This window comes from Triplophysa dalaica, chromosome 6, assembly GCF_015846415.1.
Source record: "Triplophysa dalaica isolate WHDGS20190420 chromosome 6, ASM1584641v1, whole genome shotgun sequence".
NCBI classification, from domain to species: Eukaryota; Metazoa; Chordata; class Actinopteri; order Cypriniformes; family Nemacheilidae; genus Triplophysa; species Triplophysa dalaica.
The window spans coordinates 11,707,821-11,732,209 of record NC_079547.1 but is presented as its reverse complement, the minus strand read 5'-3'; the positions used below and the strand labels follow the sequence as shown (position 1 = coordinate 11,732,209).

Here is a 24,389-nt window from a genome sequence, read left to right as displayed (position 1 = left end):
ATAGAGAATGTGAAGCTCTCATCACACCTTGTTGCATGTTGCAGTGGCCCCGCCATCTTGGGAGGATAATACTTCACTGCTATTTTTGTTTTGATTTGTACAGTTACTTATTTGGTTTGCTATATGGTGAAATCGAAACACCAAGCCCATGGTTCTTGCACTTTCGGAGTATGTGCAATCCCTGGGATTGAACCCATGACCTTGGCGTTTCTAACCACACTCCAACCACTGAGCTACAGGAAAGCTGGGAACCAATCCACCCATCATCAACAGTCCACCATCACAACAGTCCACCTATGCTGATGTGGTGAAAGGCAAACACACTGGCTCTACAGACATTACAGAGGTAAAGCATCTCTTAACCTCCTTTTTTGCAGATACGATTTCAGCATCTGGACTACCAAAAACACTTCATTCCACTTACCATGGCATTATTTACTATAAGGTTGTAGAGTAGAGGCCTTGTATATTCCAAGAGCTTAGAGGCCTAGACTCTAAAAACAGAGTTTCTAAAAAACAAAAAATCAGGACATTATCCTTCAAGAAACATGGTGCAGGTCAGACATCAACACTTACTGCCCTACAGGACACATGGAAATTATACTGCCATCCCTAAAGAATTACAATCTGAAGCACGGAAGAGACTCCGGAGGGGTTATCATTTGGTATAAAGAGACTTTAAAAAACAACTTCTCCATACAGAAGAAGGACTGAACACATATCTGACTAAAGCTCAAAAGAAGCACCATAGACTGATAAAGACCTCTACATTTGTGCAGCTTGCATAACACCATCAGAATCACCATATTACAAAGACCATAATTTTGATCTACTAATGCCTGAAAATGGCTGGTTTCTTTCTGAAGGGAATGTTGTGCTGTGCGGAGACTTTAATGCTAGGACAGGCTCCGAATCGTATATTATAGACACTCATGGAAATAATCATATCCTCAAAGCAAACACACATCTCACCCCCACCACCACATCATGGAACAACCCTGACAGGATTGTCAACAAAAGCGGTAAGGAGTTTGTGTCTCTGTTGAGGTCTGGGTCTGTATTTGCTTAATGGTAGGATCTGTGGGGACTCTTTAGGTCGATACACGTACTGCTCAGCTCTTGGTGCTAGTGTTGTTGATTACGCCATCACAGATTAAAATCCATCCTCTTTACGTGCATTCACAGTGAGTCCACGGTCTACCTTATCAGATCACGGTCAAATAAACGTGTTCCTAAAGAAAATCAAACAACATTTACATTTATGCATTTGGCAGAAGCTTTTAACCAAAGCGACTTGGATTCCATTAACCTATATTTATACTTCGGTATGTGCAATCCCCTGGGATCGAAACCACAACCAGGCGTTGTTAACCCAATGCTCTTACCACAGAGCTACAGGAAAGCATGGTTAACCACCTCATAGAGCCATCCAAAAGCCCAGAAATCTGATCAAACTGAACCAAACACCTAAATGGTCACCAAATGTGAATCTGAATTTATCAGTGCAATTAGCTCAACAGAGATCTCAAACCAAATTAATAGATTTCAAATAACACCGTTTACGACTAGCAAAACAGACATAAATAAGATTAATTTGATGTACAGCAGTGTCTATGATGTGTATAATTAAAGCTAACCTACTATATAAAAACAAAAAACTTATATCTGATGATGAAATCCGGTTTGACAGTTTAAAGAATGTAAAATTAAAAAAATATCAGACAAAACTATTGTGAAGCACTTAGGGACTACAAAAATACAATCCATGACAAAAAACAACATTACCTTAAACAAACTCTCAATGAAATCCATGACTCTTTTAATATTAAATTCTTGGAAAAATGGAATAGTCTAAATAAACAACAAAACCAGGATATACAAAATGGAGAACTATGGAAAGACTACTTTAAAAATCTATTAAGAGAAACCTCATGATCAGAAAACCATGCACAGTCCTGCAGTGATGCAGGAAGCTCCTAAAACTATTTAATCTGAGAATACAATCTGGACACTTTCCTGAATCCTGGAATACAGGCTTAATACAGCCACTCCACAAAAGCGGAGATCAATTTGACCCCAATAACTACAGAGGCATTTGTGTGAACAGTAACCTGGGGAAGACTTTCCAAACACAATGTGTTAAATAACAGTGAGATCGGATTTCTACCAAACCACCGACCATATCTACACACCAAAAACATTAGACAATGGGCATGTCCATCATAAAAACGAAGGAAAAATATATGCATGTTTTATCGATAAAAAAAGCATTCGATTCAATATGGCATGATGGCCAATATTATAAAATTCTACAATCAGGCATAGGTGGAAAATCTTATGACATCGTTGAAACCATGTATACAGAAAACAAATGTGGAGTTAAAATTGGCGATAAAAGACCAGAATTTTTCACTCAGGGGCGCGAAGTAAGACAGGGATGGAATATAGGACCAACTCCGTTTAACATGTACAGGTGCTGGTCATATAATTAGAATATCATCAAAAAGTTGATTTCTTTCACTATACAAGTTTCACTTTTTGAATGGAATTAATGTATACATTCATTCAACATAGACTGATATATTTCAAGCGTTTAATTCTTTTCTTTTGTTGATTATAACTGACAACTAATGAAATCCTCAAATTCAGTATCTAGAATATTATTATTATATATTATATAATATATATTATATATGTATTATTAGAATATTACTTAAGACCAATACTTTGTTGGGGTCCTTTTGCCTGAATTACTGCAGCAATGCGGCGTAGCATGGAGTCAATCAGTCTGTGGCACTGCTCAGGTGATATGAGAGCCCAGGTTGCTCTGATATTGGCCTACAGCTCTTCTGCATTGTTGGGTCTGGCATATCTTCCCCTTCACAATACCCCATAGATTTTCTATAGGGTTAAGGTCAGTTGAGTTTGTTGGCCTATTAAGAACAGGGATACCATGGTCCTTAAACCAGGTACTGGCAGCTTTGGCACTGTGTGCAGGTGCCAAGTCCTGTTGGAAAATGAAATCTGCATCTGCATGAAGTGCTCTAAAACTTTCTGGTATATGGCTGTGTTGACCTTGCACCACAGAAAACACAGTGCACCAACACAAGCAGATGACATGCCACCCTAAACCATCACTGACTGTGGAAACTTTACACTGGTCCTCAAGCAACGTGGATTCTGTGCCTCGCCTCTCTTCCTCCAGACTCTGGGACCCTGATTTCCAAAGGAAATGCAAAATTTACTTTCATCAGAGAACATAACTTTGGACCACTCAGCAGCAGTCCAGCCCCGACGAGACTCTTCTGACGCGGTCTGTTGTTCAAGAGTGGCTTGACACAAGGAATGCGACAGCTGGAACCCATGTCTAGCATACGTCTGTGCGTATTGGTTCTTGAAGCAATGACTTCAGCTGCAGTCCACTCTTTGTGAATCTCCCCCACATTTTTGAATGCGTTTTGTTTTACAATCCTCTACAGGATGCGGTTATCCCTATTGCTTGTACACTTTTTCTAACACATCTTTTCCTTCCCTTCGCCCCTCTATTAATGTGCTTGGACACAGAGCTCTCTGAACAGCCAGCCTCTTTTGCAATGACCTTTTGTGTCTTGCCCTCCTTGTGCAAGGTGTCAATGGACGTCTTTTTGACAGCTGAGAAGGTCAGCAATCTTCCCCATGATTGTGTAGCCTACAGAACTAGACAGAGACAATTTAAAGGCCTTTGTGTGGCACCAGGTGTCTTCAATATTGAACCATTTCACAATATTCAAATTTTCTGAGATACTGAATTTGGGGTTTTCATTAGTTGTCAGTTATAATCATCAAAATTAAAAGACAAACACTTTAAATATATCAGTCTGTGTGGAATGATTGTAAAAATTATACAAGTTTCACTTTTTGAATGAAATTCGTGAAAATCAACTTTTTGATGATATTCTAATTATATGACCAGCTACTGAAATGAGTCAGCAGTGTTACTGGAACAATCTGCAACAGCCGTTTCACAATAAACAACTCCGAGGTGAAATGTCTTCTGTATGCTGATGATCTGGTGCTGCTGTCAGACACCACCGTAGGTCTACAGCAACACCTACACCTGCTAGAGAAATACTGTCAAAACTGGGCCCTGACAGTCAATCTGAAAGAAAACTCAAATTATGATTTTCCAGAAAAAACAGATTACGGGATAACAGATACACATTTACTCCAGGAAACACTACAATAGAACAAGCTTTACACTACGATTATCTTGACCTAAAAATCAGCACGTTAGGAGTATTTGGTTTGGCAGTGAATGCACTGAAAGAGAAAGCTAGACGAGCATTTTACGTCATAAAAGGCAGATTCACCAAATCAGATATTCCAGTAACTGTCTGGTGTAAATTATTTGATAGTGTTATTATGCCTATAGCTCTATATGGCTGCGAGGTTTGGGGTCCACAGTGTCTGACAGATTACTAAAAATGGGATAAACATTCCATTGAATCCCTGCATGCTGAATTCTGTAAAAACATTTTAAGAGTTCATAGAAGACACCAAATAATGCATGCAGCGCCAAATTAGATTGTTTTACATCTCCAACAGTGTAGAGATAGAGACGGACCCTGACCAAATACGGACTCCGTGATCACAGTCTGGCCGTAGAGGCAGACAGACAAACATGGCTTCCAAAGGAAGAACAACTCAGACAGTGCAGACTGTGACACTGGTGATGTGGAAACAGAGACACACTTTCTGCTTCATTGTGATCAATTTAAAGATGTTAGAGAGGAACACTTTCACAAAATGTCAAAGCTCATGCCAGAGTTTGATAGGTGTTCAAAAACACAGCGAATGCAGATGTTACTGGGGGAGAAGAGACACAGATCAGCTGCTGCTTCATTCGTCTATCATGCACACCCTCAGAAACAAACTACTGCCTTCATCTGATACACTCAAGGCACATATACACTTGACTTTATTACATTCATGTTTCTGCGATATATTATTTCCATATTTCATTTGTTTACTTGCATATACTTCATTCTATTTTTATGCCTTACTCAGCACCTTAGTTCAATTTGACAAATGTTTGTACTTATTGTATGTCTTTTGTTATATGTTCAATGCTTTGGCAATTTCTTAAAACAGGCAATCATGTCAATACAGTACTGAGAGAGAGCGAGCCCGAGATTTTTGCGTAAAACAAGCTTGATGTACCAACATACTGTGAGTGAAGACCTGTGACGAGACCGCCACTCAGTGGGAAACAAGAGTAAACATATTAAAGTACTGCTACGGAGGCGGCGGAAAGATTCTTCTATTTGAGTACCATCTTTATATAAGCCCCTGTGATCATAAACACCACATTTGGTGTAATGATTACTTTAATTTGTCCTGCATCTTGCTCATTCTCCACCTATATTTTTGTGACATTATAAATATATTATGAATAACTATTTTAAATCACAGTCTCAGCCACTCAATATTATACGTTAGTGCAAAGCAGACTCACCTTGGGCATTTGCTGTGTGATCTTTGCCAGATTCTGTCCTTTCTTGCCAATAATGAAGCGATGAAGCCAAGAGGGCGCAGAGACTGAGGAAACATTGTAGCTATTGGCCTGTTCAGCAAAAAGTGGAAAAATATATTGAAACAACAAATTATGTCAAAAGTTATTTTTGCAGTAATGTTAAATGGAATCTCCCACAAAAGCAGAGTTTCAGGAGAAAATAAGTACTTCTTTCTATACGAAGACATTTAGAAACACAAGGTCGTTTACCTTGGCATACACTTCAGTGAGTGCCTGGCCTAGCCGGTCTGGCTCCCCACGCAGAATTACAGTCTCCGAGCTACTGTCGAGGGGTGGGATCTCGACCGAGACTCCAGTCCTTTCCAGGATCTCTTGCAGGGTGTTACCCTTAGGCCCAATTACATACTTGTGCTGAGATTTCTTTACCTCAACTGCAATTGTGGTTGCATTCTTCCTCTAGAACACAGCAGAACACCACACTTAAAATTCTCCAGTCTCAATACAGGGCTCCAGACTAAATTGTGTTACTATGAGCACTGTAGCCTCTGACAGAAAGGTTAAAGGGGCACAAGCTAACAATTAAGGGGCTAACCTTAAATTGGCCTCAAATGCAATTATTCACATTTCCCCCCAAATAATTATTACGGATAATGACAAAAAAAGTTATTTGAACAAAGCAGGTTTTGTTCTGCTTATTCAAAGAGGCAGAGCATACAGAGAATCGTTGTTATTGATTCGTGCTGGACAGAGAAACTGTAATCTGAATTCATTTGAACCATCAGAAATGTTGCTTGTGAAAAAGTATACATGTAATGGTTTACAGTGTTACACAAATCCAAATGAAAAGCAGTGTTATTACATTCTTACAATGATTTATTGTGTATTAAGAAAATTTTTCCTCATGTTCACAACATGTTGTGACTGACTGACCATCCCAGCTCCATCTAAGTCAATTCCACCACCAGCCAAGAGAAATATGACCATCGGACCATCCCAGCTCAGACCACTACATCCCCCAACCAAGAGCAAAGACGGAATATTTGTCTTAATGCTGAAGTTACAATATTTGGTATTTGGTACTTTTCTGTTTTTCCTGTTTGCCCCTGTAAAGCTGCTTTGAAACAATACACATTGTGAAAAGCGCTATATAAATAAACTTGAATTGAACATGTAAATATAATGTAAAATAAAACTGAACATGAACATTCTTGATGTGAACATATAAAATGATCATATGTTTGTCTGTGTCTGCGGCATCTCAAGTAATCCATGGATAATTTAAGTTTGCTAGCTCCTCCGCGGTAAGCTTCAATTTATATGTCTCATCAAATTGTTCATCCTCGGGCTAGAAAATTTGTCAGAGCAAACGGCGACTCGTAATGAGTTTACGTTGTGTGTGTGTGTGTGTGTGTAAACTTGTCAATGTCGACCTACAAGCAAGTATGGCATCAGGCGAAATTACGTTGAATGCAGTGTAATGTTAACATTTAAGCAAACTAGATGGTGAGAGAAAAAGGCACTATCAAAGAGTCTTAAGAGCAAAGTTGACAAAAATAGGGCTTACAAGGAGGAATGGAAAGACAACTATGCATTCACAAAACTAGGTAGGCTGAATGCAAAGCCGGTGTGTCTTATCTGCAACAAAGTTGGCACTGTTTGCAAAGAATATAATATTAGACATCACCATGAGACGAAGTATGGCAACTAACAAAAAAGGGAATGTTCCTTGTTATTGTTCACGTGTTGGTGCTGAGGCCTTTTTAATGTCTAATGTCTTTAATGTTTAATTTTAATGTTTCACTGTTAGTTTTTCATACCCCATATTTCATGACTGCTATTTTGGAAGTGTGTCGAGCGATCAACAGACTATTTTGAATTGAAGAACTTTTTATTTGAAAAGTTCTGAAAGATATTCGCCTGCTGCTCTAAATTTTTAGATTTACTCTAAACTTACTGTATTTTATTACAACCAAAGCTGAAGTCTTACATATTTAATGTTAATAATTGAAGACAAATATGTTTATATTCATATGTCCAGTCAGTAACAATGACAGGTGATTGTAAACACTTGAAATCATTCATTAATTCTCTAACAAGTAACATTAAGCTGCTGTTGGGTCATGAAGAAAGTCGCAGAGACATTTTTTCCACTCACTGATTCCAAAATGAGGCTAGTCGCTCTCAAAAAAAGTCTGTAAACGCGGCACAACTTGTTAATGCGCGTCTGTGTGTATGAGAGCACATGATGCAGGGGGTATGATTGAGTGACCGACGCATGCTTTGCAGAATCATATCCAGAAACAACACCACAAAAAAAACAGATCGATGTGTTATAAAGTTTAAAAAGTTTGTTTTGAAGCTATGGCAAAACCAATTAGACTGTGGCGGGCCGTAATAGTCTAATGCCTTGTTAATAATAGGGCTGGGCGATATAACGATGTTATCGTATATTCCCAGGGTCTCGCAAATATCCTTATGTCGATTACAACTAATACGCTAACAATGGAAAATACGCGTTATAACATTATCATTCGATGTAGGTTTTAGCGTGAGCGTTCATGTTCATATGCCCATGCAGTCAGTAAGAGAATTTTGTAAACGCCGTTGTGTTCAGTCAGTTAAATGTGCAGCAGTTTAATGCCACCCGCTGCACAGATAGACCAAGAGAAAGGAGAGCCATGTCTGCAACACAAAACATTCTCGAGGGGCTGTACTGACAACATTTTAGCATAAAAGCTATGGTTTATCTACACACTTTACCTGACGAAAGAAGTCACTGCAACATTGGTGTACACGTGTGTGCACACGTGCATGTTTGTTTGGCACTTGTCGGGTCCAGAACAAATTCCCTCCCGGTCCGTATACGCAGATTCATCGTCTGCGCAACGTTGCATGATTGGATGCTACAAAATCGTCAAAAAGTGGCATTAAAAACTGCCCTATTTGTAACACTGCCATCCGTCATTTTTCCGTTACTGGTATAAAAAAATCTGTCAATGACGAATAATTTTTGGTTACCGCGACCCCCAGGTCACTATTCAGAGTTTTTGAATAATCTCCGCCCAAAGGAATACACCAAAAAAGGGGTCACTATTGTAAACATTTGACTGAGCTAGATGCTTCAATACTTCACTTTTATCACAGTCTTACAGCTGGTATAAAGAATTTAGCTACAGGCATTTTAAGGTAACTAACAGTCAAATGGTGAAGAAGGAGCTGAGCCACAAGGCGAAGCTCTCGATTTACCGGTCAATCTACGTTCCTACTCTCACCTATGGTAATGAGCTGTGGGTCATGACCGAAAGGACAAGATCCCGGATACAGGTGGCCAAAATGAGCTTTCTCCGCAGGGTGGCTGGGCGATCCCTTAGAGATGGGGTGAGAAGCTCGGTCGGCCACCAACCTTCTGAAAAGAGCTGTGTTTTTTAAAAGTTTTAGCAACTTTTTAAAACATGCGACGTAAATGTCGCTTGAATTCTGATATGACCATTCAGACTTAGGTCACATTGCGAAACATCAGACCTGTATCTGATTTAGGACCACATATGGAAGTGGTTCAGATTTAAAAAGATTGCATTCCATGTGGTTTGCCCTGTTCATACTGACATCAGGGTCACATAAGAAAAAAAACATGGCAGTGTGAACGTGGTCTTGCATGCATTTTAATTAAGTAGTAACTTCTCTTGTCAACCCATATGCATTTTTGCAGTGCACTTTCATATTAATTTAGTGCGAGCAGTGTAACATGTGTAGACTAAACGATTGCTGCCTTCTGCTTCAGCGCTGCTCCTGCGACAAGCATGACTTGCTCACATGTCAATAACCTAATCTTAACATGGCCACTGAAAAAAAAAATTGTCTATTATATTTAAAACTATTGTAAGGTTTTGTATGTAACCAGATCTCCCATGCGTGTATGCCGATGTCATCAACAACTAGTTGTTCAGTTTGGTTCAATACATCGATTAGATTTTTTCTTCAGGTGGTTGTCACAGAAAATGTTGCATCGTTACAGTTTTGTGACCACTCTTCTGACAGTTTGTGACTTGATTTGTAACCGGTATGAATTGTTTGAATTTTACTGCAAGTATTTTGTTTTTCTGTGAGACCCAGTTTAAGACATCAAGAGATCAGGGCAAGTATTTATCAAGTATCTTAGCAATTATTAGCAGTGTTCTTGTAATTAAGTAAAAAAAATCGTCTCTCAAAATTGTGCTTAAAGTTGGTTACGAAGCAGTTGTAATTTAAGTTAAGTGTAGGACTAAATCATCTCTGAGCCTGACACTCAAGATAAACAACACTTTGCTGTGCCACAAACAGGATTTTAGATGACTACATTGGCATGGACCAATCACCGAATAGATTTCCCTATTTAAGACTATTCTCAGATACATTCACCTTGAAATTCCTAAAATGAGTTTATATTCAACACACATACTGACTTTTCAATAGAATAGATTATGATATAGACATTGGAAATAAAATAAATGTTTTCAACATTTCTAAATTACCAGTTTTAAAACTGTACTGAAATTATTTTCATTTGCTTAAGTCAAATGGTTTTAAATGTTATTTTCGGTATAAAGGTTTTCTCGGGTGTGAAATCACACATACCATCGAGAACAAAAATAATGCATTCATTGCAATAAAAGGTGGGCTTTTATATTTAAGTTTGGAAGTAGGAGTAAATTTCATGAATTCTCAGCACTTAAAGGCCAAGTAGGCAATCGGTGCAGAAACACTTTTTGCAATGCTGGTTGGAAGTCTCTTAACACCCTGATAGTAATCATTAAGTAAAGCGAAACAGTGGTAATCGAATACGTGTTGATCTCTAATGTAGTTTTCACAAGATGAAATCAACATTGAATCAATGTTAAAAGTGAACCATTTGCTTTGATTTTCGGCTAGTTTTGAATGGCGTGACTGATGTTGATTCAACAATACCCCGATGGGCAAAACTATAGCAGTTTGACGTCTAAATCACAATATCCTGAGAAGCGAAAGCTCAAAATAGACTGGGTCAGCTTTAACAATCAGAATGTTTCGGAAGGAGGGACTATTGAAACCACAAAATATCATAGTTTTCACAAAATATAAAGCGCTTTTTTTGGAAAAGATTGGCAGCTTTAAAGGAATAAGGGGTTTTATTTATAGGGTTTATTTATTTTATAGCACTGCTCACCTTCTCTTCATAAATTTTCCTGATCTTGACCATGGCCAGGGCCACCTGCTCTTTCTCCCCAGTTATGACAATCTCAGTTTTGTTCACACTGGGTGGAGGAACATTAATGCGGGCTCCGGTTTCCTGCATCAACTCCCCCACAAGCTTGTTGTAAGCTCCAGTGATGAAGGGGTGGTACACCTTTTCAATGTTTACCCTCTCCACTGCCCGCTTATCCTGCATTGAATTATTGAAATCAGTTTTAAAATAACATACTTTGTAAAAGCAATAAAAATACCCCATCAATTAATACCCAAACAATTTCACTAGGGATGTATCGTTTCACTGTGATCTAGTTGAAAATAGTTAATAATGTGCAGCTATTCAAGTCTGTCGAGATGTTAAATGAATTGCAATACATGTTCTGAAAACCAGGGACCACTGTGTTTAATGCAATTGCTGATATTTCTTTACAAAAATATAAAAAAATCTAAGTTAGGAAAAGCACAGACAGAGTCTTAATTTTTTATATTAAAGAGCCTTTTGTATTTGAATTGGTTTTAAAATTGCAATTCATTTGTTTTTGACATTAGATACATTTTTATTTTACAAAGAAATGTGCAGCATGAAAAATAAGTGCACTTGTTCATTTCAATACATTTTGAAAAAAAAGGAATTGTTAGATTGGTATCGGGAGTCGTTACATCCCTAAATTTGACCAAAGACATCACTTATTTGTACCTGGTTATAGAGTGAATAGCAGTTTACTAGATTCAAATAGCTACGAAACCAAAAAATGAAGTAAAGCTAAAAGATAAACTACAAAGTATCTGACCTGCTCAGCAGAGATAAGCAGGATCTCATGCTTGGCCTTCTCCAAACCTTCCTTGGTTCCCGAGATCTTGATGTGGTTACTGGGGTCTTCTGGTCTAGGGATCTGGATCTTTGTGGCAGTCTTCAGCTCTAGCTCCTGCAGCTTCTCCCCACTCTTGCCAATGACATAGCGATGATGTTCTTTTGGGATTGCCACAGTAGCTGAAGCCTGTCGATTAATCGTAAAAAAACACCATCTACATTTAACAGCAAACCATTTTTCAAGTTTAAATTTATATAAATCTAGCACACTACCTGAGTCTGCAGTCGTGACACAATCTCTTTGCGGGCCTTCATGACTGCGTCATGTTTCCCAGACACCATTATGGAGAGGCCTTGATCCTTAGCCATGGAGAGTTCCAGGTGGGCTCCCGTCTTGTGCATGATGTCAAGACACACTTTAGCCTGGTCTCCTTCTCCAAACTGGTTCATGTCCTTGTACTTGCGCTCTTCCAGAGGAACATGGAACACCTGAAGGCCAAATTACAAAAATTTAGGCACTCAAAGATATTTTACAGGTACATCTCAATTTTTTTGAATATCATGAAAAAGGTCAATATTTTTGTCATTTCAGAAAGTGAAATCCATATATTTTAGATTCATCACACAGCGTGAAATATTTCAAGCCTTTATATCTTAATTTTGATGATTACGCCTTTCAGATAATGAAAACCCCAAATTTTGTGTCATTAGGAAAAAAAAGGATATTTTTAACAGAAATTAACATACTTTTCAGAAGCCTGACATTTCTTTCCACTCAATATTTTGTTTTGACTACTTTTGCATGAATTACTGCATCAATGTGGCGTGACATGCAGGCAATCAGCTTGTAGCACTGCTCAGGTGTAATGAAAGACCAGGTTGCTATGATAGCGGCCTTCAGGTCATCTGCAATGTTGGGTGTGGTGTCCCTCATCTTCCTCTTGATTATACTCCATAGATTCTCTATGGGGTTCAGGTCAGGCGTGATTGCTGGCCAATCAAGCGAAGTACCAATCAAGCACAGTAACAATCAAGCACGGTATCACCATGGCAGCCCAAATCATAAAAGCTTGTTCAATGACTATGTCATTCGCTGCTGTTGGTCCACTGCGTTATCTGACGTCCAGTCAACGCAGTCATCTACCAGGAAATTTTTGAGAACTTCCTTCTGTTGACAAGCTTTATGGAGGTGAACGCCATAGAGAAGCTATGGAGTATAATCAAGAGGAAGATGATAGACTGCAGACCCAACAATGCAGATGACCTGAAGGCCACTATCAAAGCAACCTGGGCTTTCATTACACCTGAGCAGTGCCACAGGCTGATTGATGCAGTGGCCCAACCAAGTATTGTAAATTAACAATTTACAGAACCATGACATTTCGGTTTTCTATAAATAAAAATGTATTGATCTGCAATATTCAAATTTTCGGAGACCCTGCATTTCGGGTTTTCATTATCTGTAAGCCATAATCAGTGAAATATTTCAAGCATTTATTTCTTGAAATTTTGATGTGTAATGAGAATCTATATAATATATGCATTTCACTTCCTTAAATGAGTGACAAGTCATGATATTCAAATTTTTTGAGATGTACCTTTATATATGAGCGAGCATTAATTAAGCATACCTGGGTGATTATTGAGGACTTAAGGGGTCTGAGCTTTGATGCCCAGGCGTTTCCAGCCTCCGGTACCCCATCTGGTGACGAAGCCTTCTCAGGCAAAGGGGGAAAGGCATCCTTGTAGGTGGGAAGGCTGTCCTCATCTTCTGCACTGCTAGGGCCTGCCAGAGGAGCTGACAGGAAGAGGCAAAAGACATTTTACATCATACAAGCAATGATATGCCTTCTTTACCAGTACAACGACGAGTCATAAGGTTCCTGGAGCATTACTCACATTTGAGCTGCTCTGGCAGAAGGCCACTGCGATGCTCATTAAAGCTTTCTTGCGTAAGTACAGCGACTGAACTCATGGTCGAAATCCCACGTTTACACGGAGTCAGAGTGTGCCACTAAAAAAGAAGAGCTCATGTGAACACAGATCAGGGTAGGAATCCAAGTTTGAGCTTATCAGTGATATCACAGCCATAAACTGTTTTTACTGCTAGGGAAATTTACTTTTCATCAACACTGTCAAGAGCTTATTTGATTTTTAGATTCATACAAAATAGGCTATTGATGAAAATGTATTTTTATCAGTTAACATTGCATCTACATTACTTTTGTATCCCTTTTGTGCAAGGTCAAGCTGCCTGTGTGTTACCCAAATCTAAGACTAATTCTAAACCAAGCTAAGAGGATTTTCCAGTAACCCTTGTGTACTGTACCAAGTGTATGTAGATCAGCAAAAAACCTTTGCAAATCAAGTCCAACAATGAACCCTTGCATTTAATTGAAAACATGTACACCACACCTCTGTGAAACATCTACTTGACATGCTGACAGTCGCATACTCTACACACAACGAGTGTCGGTTAAGCAAAGGGAATAAACAAAACCCGCAAAGGCTGCAGTTACAGTTCTGCAGTGTTTAATTCTGAAATATTACTTACAAAATATAATCATGGACGGATCAATCATGGAAAGATCAATACGGTTATCTTCGGAACACTTGAAACGTATAACAAAAAAAGTAATGTGAAATTGTGATAATTGGGGATGGGCATGAAATATTAGAATCATGTTACCATTGAAAGAAAAAATAACTTGTCTAAATGTGCCCCAGTAGAGCTTTAAAGCACATTTTGAAGTTATGAAATTATGCTTTGAAGCACAAAACACCCATTACTTGACACTTTCTTGAAATCCTGCATTTGACATACCGGTCTAAATTAATCTTAATTTATTAAAGTCCATTTTTTATGTGTATAAATAGGTACCCCTGCAATTTTTTCTTTGTCATTCCAGAAATATTGGAAATATTAAACTGAAGATGTTTTTAAATTACATGGATTTAAGGGATTCTGTAAAATGCCTGTAGGTGGCACATTACACTATAGTAATTAGGAATTGTGTTTTGGTCAAAGTGAAAAATCATTTAAGAAAGCGCAAGAACACTACAGACAAATCTGCAATTGACATTGAGGACTGTTTAAATTTGTTTTCAGTGGCTTATTCTAGGTCTTGATTCATTTATATTTTTAATTTATCAATATTTCTAGGTTTTGCTAAAAAACTGGCCATAGCGTGAGAAGTGATTAAATCAAGCAGACTCCATTTTTTAAGGTTAAGTTTAAGGTTAAGTTAAGTAAGGTTAAATGCACTAGCCATTTTATAGCCAGAGGGTGCTCTTGCATAGAAACTCCAAATAAGCACCAAAGTAGAAATACACCACCAACTAGGGCTGCAACAACGAATCGATTTAATCGATACAAATCGATTACTAAAAGAGTTGGCAAGGAATTTCATAATCGATTCGTTGTGTCGCGCGACACTGAGACGTTTGATTATAAATATATAACTTTATTTGAGCGCGGAGCGGAGTGAAAACACTGTCTCTCTCGCGCACTGATGCTAGCAGAGTTCGGCGCCTCATAGACAGGGCGGAGCAAAAATAAATAAAAAAACGAGGAAAGATACATGGCGGAGGCAGAGAAATCCGTGCGACCCAAGTCATCCAATGTGCGGGAGCATTTCACACTAAATAAACAGAAAATGTGTGTTAACTGCAAAATATGCAAAAGCGACATGGCACGGGAGCACCACGGCAATGATCCAGCACCTGAAACGCAAACATGTTGGACTCTTTGATGAGGAGTTCAAAAGCAGGTTAAGTCATTACAGAATCATACGTTTGTTCCGTTTTGAAGTGAGGAACGTAATGTCCCTGGTGCAGATGTTTACTCGTTATCCAGCTTGACAAATTAGCGTTAGCTCGTTAATAACAGAAGTAAAGCAGGGGTGTTATAGTTACTTTGCACTTTACATTGCAAGAATAAAAACACTTTTTCTCTAGCCTTTTTTGAACCATTCATTTATCAGTCTGTTGTCATGTATAGCTACACTTCAAAAAAAGCTTTTCCTACTTGGTAATTTATTTCTCGTTTCTAGTCCAAGTATCTAAAAAAAAAAAAGATTACAAGACAAGAAAAATGGCATGAGAAAATTAATTGATGCTTAAAACTTCTGTTTGAAATTATCTCATTAAGATTATTTTTCATACCCCATTGGCAGATAATTTTGCTAGTTTTAGGTAAACAATCACTTCATTTTGAGGTGTTTTTTTTCAGAAAACAAGACATCATTTCTTATGCTATTTCATGTGTCTAGTAAATGTATCTTGATTTAAGATTTTTTTTGATATTTGAACTGACAACAGGACAAAACTACTAAGTTAGAAAAGCAATTTTTGCAGTGTATATTCTGTGCTTTGTCCCATATAGGTTATTATTGACAAATATGTGTGTGTTGTACTTTTTGATTTAATTTTAATGTTCTTTTATAGCACTCGGTCATCTTAAGCTGTGTTTAAATGTGGTGTATACATGAAGCTTGCACTTACTACAATGATGGTAATAATTTAATGAATAAGCTTCAAGTGAATTTGATAGAGTGTGTGTGTGTGTCAGTGTGAGAGATTGTGAGTGTGTGCGTCTGCAAAAGTGTGTGCATCTGCGAGTGTCTGTCTGCAGTTTAGTGTAGAGAACAAGTTCTGACATTACAAATCAGAAAATTGGCAGGATTTGTTTGATTGTTCTTTATTTTTTATAAATGATTTATTGTTCTGGCAGCTCAGGTGGCACTTTTATTTTAAAAAAAGTCTATATATTTGGCAGATGTAAAACATACATGTGTATGTTTTTTGTATTAGTCCATTTTTATCTTATTATTATTATAACAGCTCAGGGATGTTCAAGGAGCAACATGATTGTGCAGTTTCTAAAGATTTTAGTTCTGTTTTTGAATAAAGAGTTGGAAATGAATGCTTTTCTTGGTTTATGGTTTTATCCGATTCATCGATTAATCGAAAAATAATTTATAGATTAATCGATTATTAAAATAATCGTTAGTTGCAGCCCTACCACCAACACTCTTTCGATCACTGTTTTTCAAGCCATCTCAGATATTTAATGACAATAAAGTGTATATAAATAAAATGATGTCCGAAGTGTGTTGCCATTTCAAATGCACATTATAGGCGAATCAAACTCAGATTTCAGATCAGGCTAGTGTGGCCCCAGTCATTTTATTTTTAGTATCAGGCAATAGACGTCCCAATCCAATACTTGTATTATCCTTGTGCTAGGTGCACGTAGGGGTGGGCGATCTAGAAAAAAAATTCAAATCACGATTTTTTCAAGATAGATCACGATTCACGATTTTATCGCGGTTCTTCTTCAAGTTGGTTTTAAGACTATTTTGCTAATTAAAGGGGCTTCAAACTTCAAACTAAGTCCCCATATAAAAATATACTCTTTATCATTTATATTTTGAAGAATATTTTAATCAAGTTAATATTTAATGCAAGTGCAAGACCATAAATCAGCTGTTAGAAAAAACTTTACATTTTGAATTTTGTTTTTCATCTTGTTGTGGCACTCGGAGTAAAGCTGTGGAATGGGCGTGGAGGAAAAATATTTTTGGCTGGGTATTTCGTAACGTGGATCTACGACTGAGCAGTTTTTTTAAAGCCCTCATTTTCCACAGTCTTTATGGAAATCATGTCTTTGGCCAGGTAAAATGCGACCGCGTCAGTGACATCTTTCCAGCGCTTGTTCATTCTGTCATACGGATACGGAGTTCCTTTCTCAAATGGTTCTTTCGCTAAAGTCGTTGTTTAAGCCTTTTAGTTTCCGTATGCTTGGTTGTACCTGATTTACTCGCGTGGGATCCCTTTATAATTTGACTGTCGGCATACTCTTTCAGTCCCTTTTATTTTGAGGTGGTTAAAAAGGTTCGTTGTGTTGCCTTACGACGCTCGAATCTTATGATTGCCACATTTGCAAATAACTGTTGTTTGGGCCGTGTCAGTTGGGGAAAACCCAAACCATTTCAATATTACTGATGTAGAATTTTTTTTAGGGACCAAGTCCTCCGTGTTTCCCTCCATCTTCACTGACCGCGTCACTTAATCTTACTGAATTCACAAGCAACGTATACGAGCTTGTTAACATGGCGCAATCTATCGCAAGTATGTGGACGAATTCTATAGAACACTACTATATAGGACGATTTAACGATTTTCCCGAAAAAGTGGATCGTGCAGTCATTTTAATCGTTCGCGATCTAATATCGTCATATCGCACACCCCTAGGTGCACGCTCCAGCTATATTAAGGTTATTAAAATATTACTTTTTAAGAGTTCAGCTGCAGCATACTATAAATGATAGTCTAACATATTGTACTCTTTTCAACTAATTTAAATTACTGGATTAAGCATCAAAATGGCCCTCTTTATCAAACAAGTATAGTTTAAATGCTTTTATTGCAGCTGGACAGAAGTTTGTCCTATATAGAATAACAGAGCTTCATTTGACAATACCTCAAAACTATAACACAATACTACAAGTTCACTCTGTGGTATTCACATAGATCTTTTTATTTCCAAGTAAAAAAATCAGGGAAAATCAGAATCTGCATGTACCGGTGTCATTAAGTTTGTTGTAAAGCTACGGTAGAACTCTGATAGAGAACACAGGTTAGGTCTGATTTCTTTCTTCATACAGAGTGTCTCAGAGCTGAGTGAATTTGCTGTAAGCCGTCCACTTTTTTGAGGGTTTGGTATTAAATAGTTATTGAACAAGCTCTGTTGCTAATTCCTTGTAATGTCAGCAGTGCGAGCACTCCAAAGTCGGCTGTTCCTCTGCACATTTCACACTGCAAAGTGCACTGATTTGCAGAGACATGTCTTAAATAAATGTTTAATATAATTTAACACCATTGACGTGTTCCTGTCATTTAAAAAAAGGGTTGCCTGCAAAGACGTTATTATGGCAATCATTGTTTGTACTGTTGTACAGCAGGTGGCACTGTTAAACACCTTTGGGAAAAAGTACAGAATCCTAGAACTTACATTTCTTATCGTTTTTAATCTTTGTTAAAAGTGTAATCTGGGCAGAATATTTGATTCAACAGCAGAGATAATTAACGTTTTTGTCAAAATGTAAAAAATCTTCCCACATCTAAGGAGGGATAAAAATGAACAAATGAACATAGAATATGGTTTCTTTTGTTTAAAATCAGAGACTCTGTTCTTTCATTGGACATATTGTTTGTCTACACATTCTTTACAGAAAATGTACTGTGAGCCATTAAAGTTTGGTGAAAATGTCAACTTTTTTTATTGGCTGGCAGGGAGTGAAGCAATATTCAGCATCATTTCTTAAATTAGATTTTATGTGATTGTGGAAAAAAGAAAATCGGCCACATATCGGCCATCAGCTATCCTGATTTCTAATCCCACAGAGAAAAACCCATATCGTTCGACCTCTAATCCCTAATTTAGTGAAATCGTGCACCACAATTGTGTTTTCTTTTGTGAAAATATGTGTATTAAAGAAAAAATTTGATGATCCTCTGAGCCATTCATATTTTGTGTATAAAACTGCACGGAAAACGCCACCCGCGCTGCTTTCTCTTTTCACATGATCAACGTTGCATGCGCAGCACTCTAAAAGTTAAAATATTTCCAGCTGGATCCGCCGTATGCACAAGCGACAGGATCACTCCCTATTTGAGCACGCCTGCGGTGTGTCTACATGTTAAAATAACGAACATGCTCCTAACTTGTGCAATCTTTGCTCCCGCACACAATATAAATGCAAATTTAAGACTAGGCTTTCTTCACAAACAATTTTGTGAATGAGACTTCAAAGTGGCAGTGGACACAGGACGAGAAGCACGGCGCAGGACAGGCACATTACGGATGCGCAAGCTCGATCAAGGATCAAGTCTGCTCCCGATCGAGGATGGGCAATATAACTTTTTAATCGTCCAGTTCATGTCTGTCGGCATCACTTTTACGTGCATGAATTGTTACACCAAATTGCAGATCCATTTTGTAAAAGAAAATACGGACAACAACTATCACTGTATAACAAAATAGGAATTTATACTGGGGCACAACGTGCTGCTCCATAACACCATTAAAGCAGCTGTCGGGGATCTGAGAGAGAACGTCAGCCTGCCTGCCAGGGCTCAGTCCCGGATGCCCATGGTGGAAAACTGTATTGTGAAATATCAAAAATGTGTTTTAAAATCATATCAAATTTATCAAACTGTATAAGATCGGAATAAATATTGTTTTCGTATTATTGTCCAGTCCTATGCAAGTAAGAAAAAACTGCTTATGCTGGTTAGGTATGTTTAGAAACAAGGTAGCTGGTCCGAAGCTGTTAGGTCCTAGCTCAGGACCAGCACACGACCAGTTAAACCAGCTCAAACCAGCACATGACCAGCTGCCAGTCTTCAAAACATACCTAACCAGCATATGCTGGGGGGTTTTAACAGGGAGAGTCAAAATCGCAGCATAGAAGGGAATATGGCTTTGAAAGAGCATGGCTTTACTTTGATAACTTGGTGAAAATGAAGTCAAGTGCAAAACTTAAGAGTAGTTATTATCTTACACTGTGTCTACAATGCACGCAAGCGGCACGATGCAACGCAAAAATAAAATCGAAACTGAACAAGGTTTTCTTCTAGTCTCATCGCGCCACATCCAGTGGAGACCGAATGTTGTTTAATGGGCCTCTCTGCAAGCCCTTACCCGGGTCTCTTCCTCCAATTGCTTCCTAAAGACTAAAAAATGTATACATAAACACAGCTCCTCAGAGCACATTAAAAGACAAAGTACTCTATATAGTTTACACAAACATCCAACATCATGTATTTTAAGCATTACTATTGTAGATAATCGCTCTATAATCAGCTATATCATATGACCACTCATAAGATTAGTTCTCATCTTAATGATCCACACAAGGAAAACAACTTGTGCCCAGTGGCTACAAACACACAAGTGCCAAACAAGCAAGAAAGCCTCCCAGCTAAAACATACAAGCAAGAAAACGCAGTCTGTCATAAATTTCAACTGATGTTTAAAACAAACGTAGCGGTCTATAGTCTTACCAGCTAAATGGTCAGTTACCAGATAATCCGTCCTGTAAAGCTGCTCGTTCGTGTCAGCCTGCCAGCTTTTGCCTGAAAGGAAAATAAAAACAAATCGAAGCGAAAGAATTTAGACCCGATCATGCAAATTACCTAACTTTGAAAGAACTTAGTCGCACGTGGCATAATTGGTTTGCATTTCAGTGAATGGCAGATGTCACATTACACTACTTTGCTGGATTTACTTGCAAATGTGACTCACAAACTAAAAGTTTTAAATAAGAATCCTGATCCAGTATATTCAGTCACATAGCCTACTTGTTAATTTTATAACTATACAGTTCATACAAATAAAATCCCAGGCATAGTCCCACCAGTTACTGTCCATCAAGAATTTCTTACATGTAAAGGTGTTCAACTAAAAGGATTTATTCGTTTTAATGAACTAGCAAGATGGCCCAGCAGCGCTGGCGTCTTGCTAACGTGGCCGTTTCTGCGTGTGAGATTTGTGGGGGTTTAAATATGGCGGATATATATTCGTTTTCAGAGTATCCATATGTAACGGAAATTGTATTAAAAAACGCACTTAACTCGTTATAGCTGAAAGAAATTTTGTTTAAGAACATTGTGTATGGCCATTACTTAACATAGCGTAACTATCATTGAGTGCTACGTCAACTCACGACACGCCATGCTAACGGCTAAAAGACTACGAAAGACGGATATCTCACCCTAACCGTTGAATCCTTTCTCAAGAAAATCTTTCAAGATAGGTTGAATGTCACATTTCCAATCGAAATATCTATATTTTGGATTGGAAAACACGTTTGTTCCTTTGGTTAAAGGGAATCAAAAACTTGTCAAGGCTAGACCGCAACTCCAGTAAACTTTGATCTGCGCGTGCGCGATAGTGACACGTACACCAACCAGCTAGCGCGAGCGCTAACACACACCGCAACAGAAAAACTTTACTCTTACACGTATTTTAAAAACCTACTGTTCCGTGAATGACAGTGTCTAACGTTATTTAAAAAAATCCGTGAAACAAAGCATTTGCCTAACGCGGAGTGTATCTGCCTTTAAGACAAGATCAGCATTACTGACTGTCCACACACAACGTCCACGTAGGCATTGGAGCAAAGGGTGAAACAGTGGGGAGAAATTGACATGGAGTCGAGCCAAAGCACGTTTTCACGCCAAAACTCACGTCGTAAATGCATTCAAAAACCACAAAAGAATATATATTATGAACGTAATTGTGAAGGCTGCTATATGATTTAAAGAGTAACTTACTTGTGTTTGTGTTCCCGTCTGCCCTATGTGGTGCAGAAGCTCTTATTGAAACTCAACTGGCGAAAGCTAGGAAGAGCTGCCTGTGATTTATATAGCTCAGACGTCCTCCAATCACGTTCCTTAACGTCACGCTCTCCTTATGAGCGTCATACACTTGGAGAGGAAAGTGTTATGGAAGGCAAGTAGATCAAAATTTGTGAAACTAACGTTTGTTTTAGATGTAATGCAATATGTGTACACGATTTAAGGAAAAAAAACGCTTTATTTTCCACATACCCTGCATGTTTGTATCTCCTCTTTGGCCCGACTCTATGAAACGTTAAGATTTTTTTACAATGCTCATCATTCTGAAAAGCGAGGTATGCTATGATTGGCCAGTAAACCAGTGGGCAGTGATTGGTCGAATACTGCAAGCCGGGGTTGGAAATGTAGCGCTTCTTACTATATTTGGAACATCAGTTTCCAAAGCAATTGTACTGACAGGTATGTAGGGTGACCACCCGTCCCGCGTAGCGCGTGCGCGCACAGCGTTTGAAGCCCAATTCATGCGTCCCGCAAATTGAGAAGGTGTCACGCATAATCAAAGCTTTCTCAAAAAAAAGTTGGTCGCTCTATATCCTCGAGCCACAGGCAGCCAAACGAACATTACTTGACAGTTCAGCACGCTACTTTTGCCACACCCACCCCTCAGTTGAACTGCTGACTAGGTTGTTCCATTGTTGTTGTCATGACAGCGCGCGCACATTCACACACTTGGAAGGAACTTTAAGATGCGCGCTCCAATTTGAAAAATGGAGAAAGAGACTGAGTCTGAGCCAGGGGCGATTCTAGGTTTTCAATATTAGGGGGGCTCAGCCTCCAATGAGGATATATATATATAGAGAGAGACACACTCTAATCACCATATATTGTATACGTTACTAAAATAAATAATTAATAAAGAATATGCAGAAAAGCATAAATACAAATTATTGTTATTCAAATGAATATCACATTAATCGGTCAATCTGCAACATTTATATTTCAAAGTGACAACAACAGTCACAAATCCATAAAATAAATGTCACAATCAACTGCTGAATCATTATTTAGTAAGAATAACTTATGGTGCTTTCATTTCGCTTGAGGTAACGTTAACAAATAGTTAACGAGGGGTGAACGCACATAAAACTTTTAAACAGTGGAAGGGAAAGGGGTCTTGTATCGCTTCCACATCATATTAAGATGCATTTATAACAAAGAATGGCAAAAATGCAGATGTCATGTTAATGAACACACCTTGTAAAGTTACTCTGCTAATGACGTTAACTCCAATGTGTTGACGTGTGTGAACTGAAGAATGCGCTAAATAACGCAGCCTAACGCCGTTTTCATAATAAGAGTTTTAAAGGGGGCTACAAAGCGATCTCGAATTCTTGTACAGATTACATTACACACAATATTTTAGGGGGGCTGAGCTAGAACTTTAGGGGGGCTTTAGCTCCCCTAAAAAGGGCCTAGCAACGCCACTGGTCTGAGCCATTAATTAAAAAGAGAAGGTGTGGGTACAAGAAAGACTGGGAAAATAAAATAGCTAAAGTAAATCGTAAGTGGAAGTGCATTTGTCAATTCATTGAATGTTCAAAATATTGTGAATCTTTATTTAAAAAAATATACATTGGCTGGCCTATTCAAGAGCATACATCAGCAATTACACATGTTTAGGGGAATAGGGCATTATACCATGTAAGGTGGTATGTGCCAGAAATGGGTAAACCACTAGTGAGTCTGTCCGGGGGGTGGGGGCACCGCCGCGCCAGGCAGTGTCCCACATTGTCCCTCAGAAACATACCCCTTGTCCCCCCTTCGGCTTATTAGCAGGTGGTCACCCTACAGGTATGCCCATCTTACATGTGAATACATTTGGGCTTTTTTTGTCAAATCATACCACGAACTGACTTAGATTTGTGGGGGTGTGGTTAGACGAGGCATTTCATGCAGGTCTGGGTGAGCATTCGCTTTTAGATAGAATGCATCTTTTCTTCCAACACTTTAATTATTGCAATTTTACGTGTCTAAAACATGCATGGGCAATTTATAACACACCAAAGACACGTATTCGCGCCATATGACCCCTTTAATAACCAATTTACAAGTTAACGCGTAATTCCCACCAATCGTCAGACGTCAGTTGGACTTCTTTATTTGGGCTTAATCAAGTCTTCCTGTCTGGTGAGTTGGAGCGGTCCTGAATTTAATCATTTGTTCCTGACTGGGCTGGATGATGAGCTGATCGCTATCATCATGCTCCCAGCCCAGATGCACACCCCCTGGAGGATTTTCTTACCTAGACCCATATTCACCGTCTATAAGACGTATACATGTAGTCGTTCAATAGCCGTCCAATTGATGACTAGTCTATTCTTGGGCTATTGTTAGATATCTATTAGATTTTCACTGACAGCCCAAATTTTGCCTTGTTTTAGACTAGCCGTCTGGGTTATGTTTAGAAGGATATTGGATGTCTTTTAGACGCGAAAA

The 24,389-nt window shown here is 38.4% G+C and overlaps 1 protein-coding gene across 2 annotated transcripts in view; it reads right to left on the bottom strand.

The window, feature by feature from the left end:
• The window catches only part of hdlbpa (high density lipoprotein binding protein a), a 55,726-nt gene extending 33,756 nt beyond the window's left edge, over positions 1-21,970 (bottom strand). Inside the window, exons 1-9 of one of the 2 annotated variants that reach the window (XM_056751189.1) lie at positions 21,870-21,970; positions 20,598-20,669; positions 13,428-13,542; positions 13,160-13,326; positions 11,802-12,017; positions 11,509-11,715; positions 10,695-10,910; positions 5,762-5,968; positions 5,495-5,602 (exon numbers count right to left, since the gene is read on the bottom strand). In XM_056751189.1, coding sequence (XP_056607167.1) covers positions 5,495-5,602; positions 5,762-5,968; positions 10,695-10,910; positions 11,509-11,715; positions 11,802-12,017; positions 13,160-13,326; positions 13,428-13,503 — 1,197 coding nt within the window. In that variant the 5' untranslated portion in view covers positions 13,504-13,542; positions 20,598-20,669; positions 21,870-21,970. Of the gene's footprint in view, positions 1-5,494; positions 5,603-5,761; positions 5,969-10,694; positions 10,911-11,508; positions 11,716-11,801; positions 12,018-13,159; positions 13,327-13,427; positions 13,543-20,597; positions 20,670-21,307; positions 21,372-21,869 lie in introns of those variants that run through there. The other variant, XM_056751190.1, reaches the window with a different exon arrangement.
• Between the last annotated feature and the right edge of the window lie 2,419 nt (positions 21,971-24,389).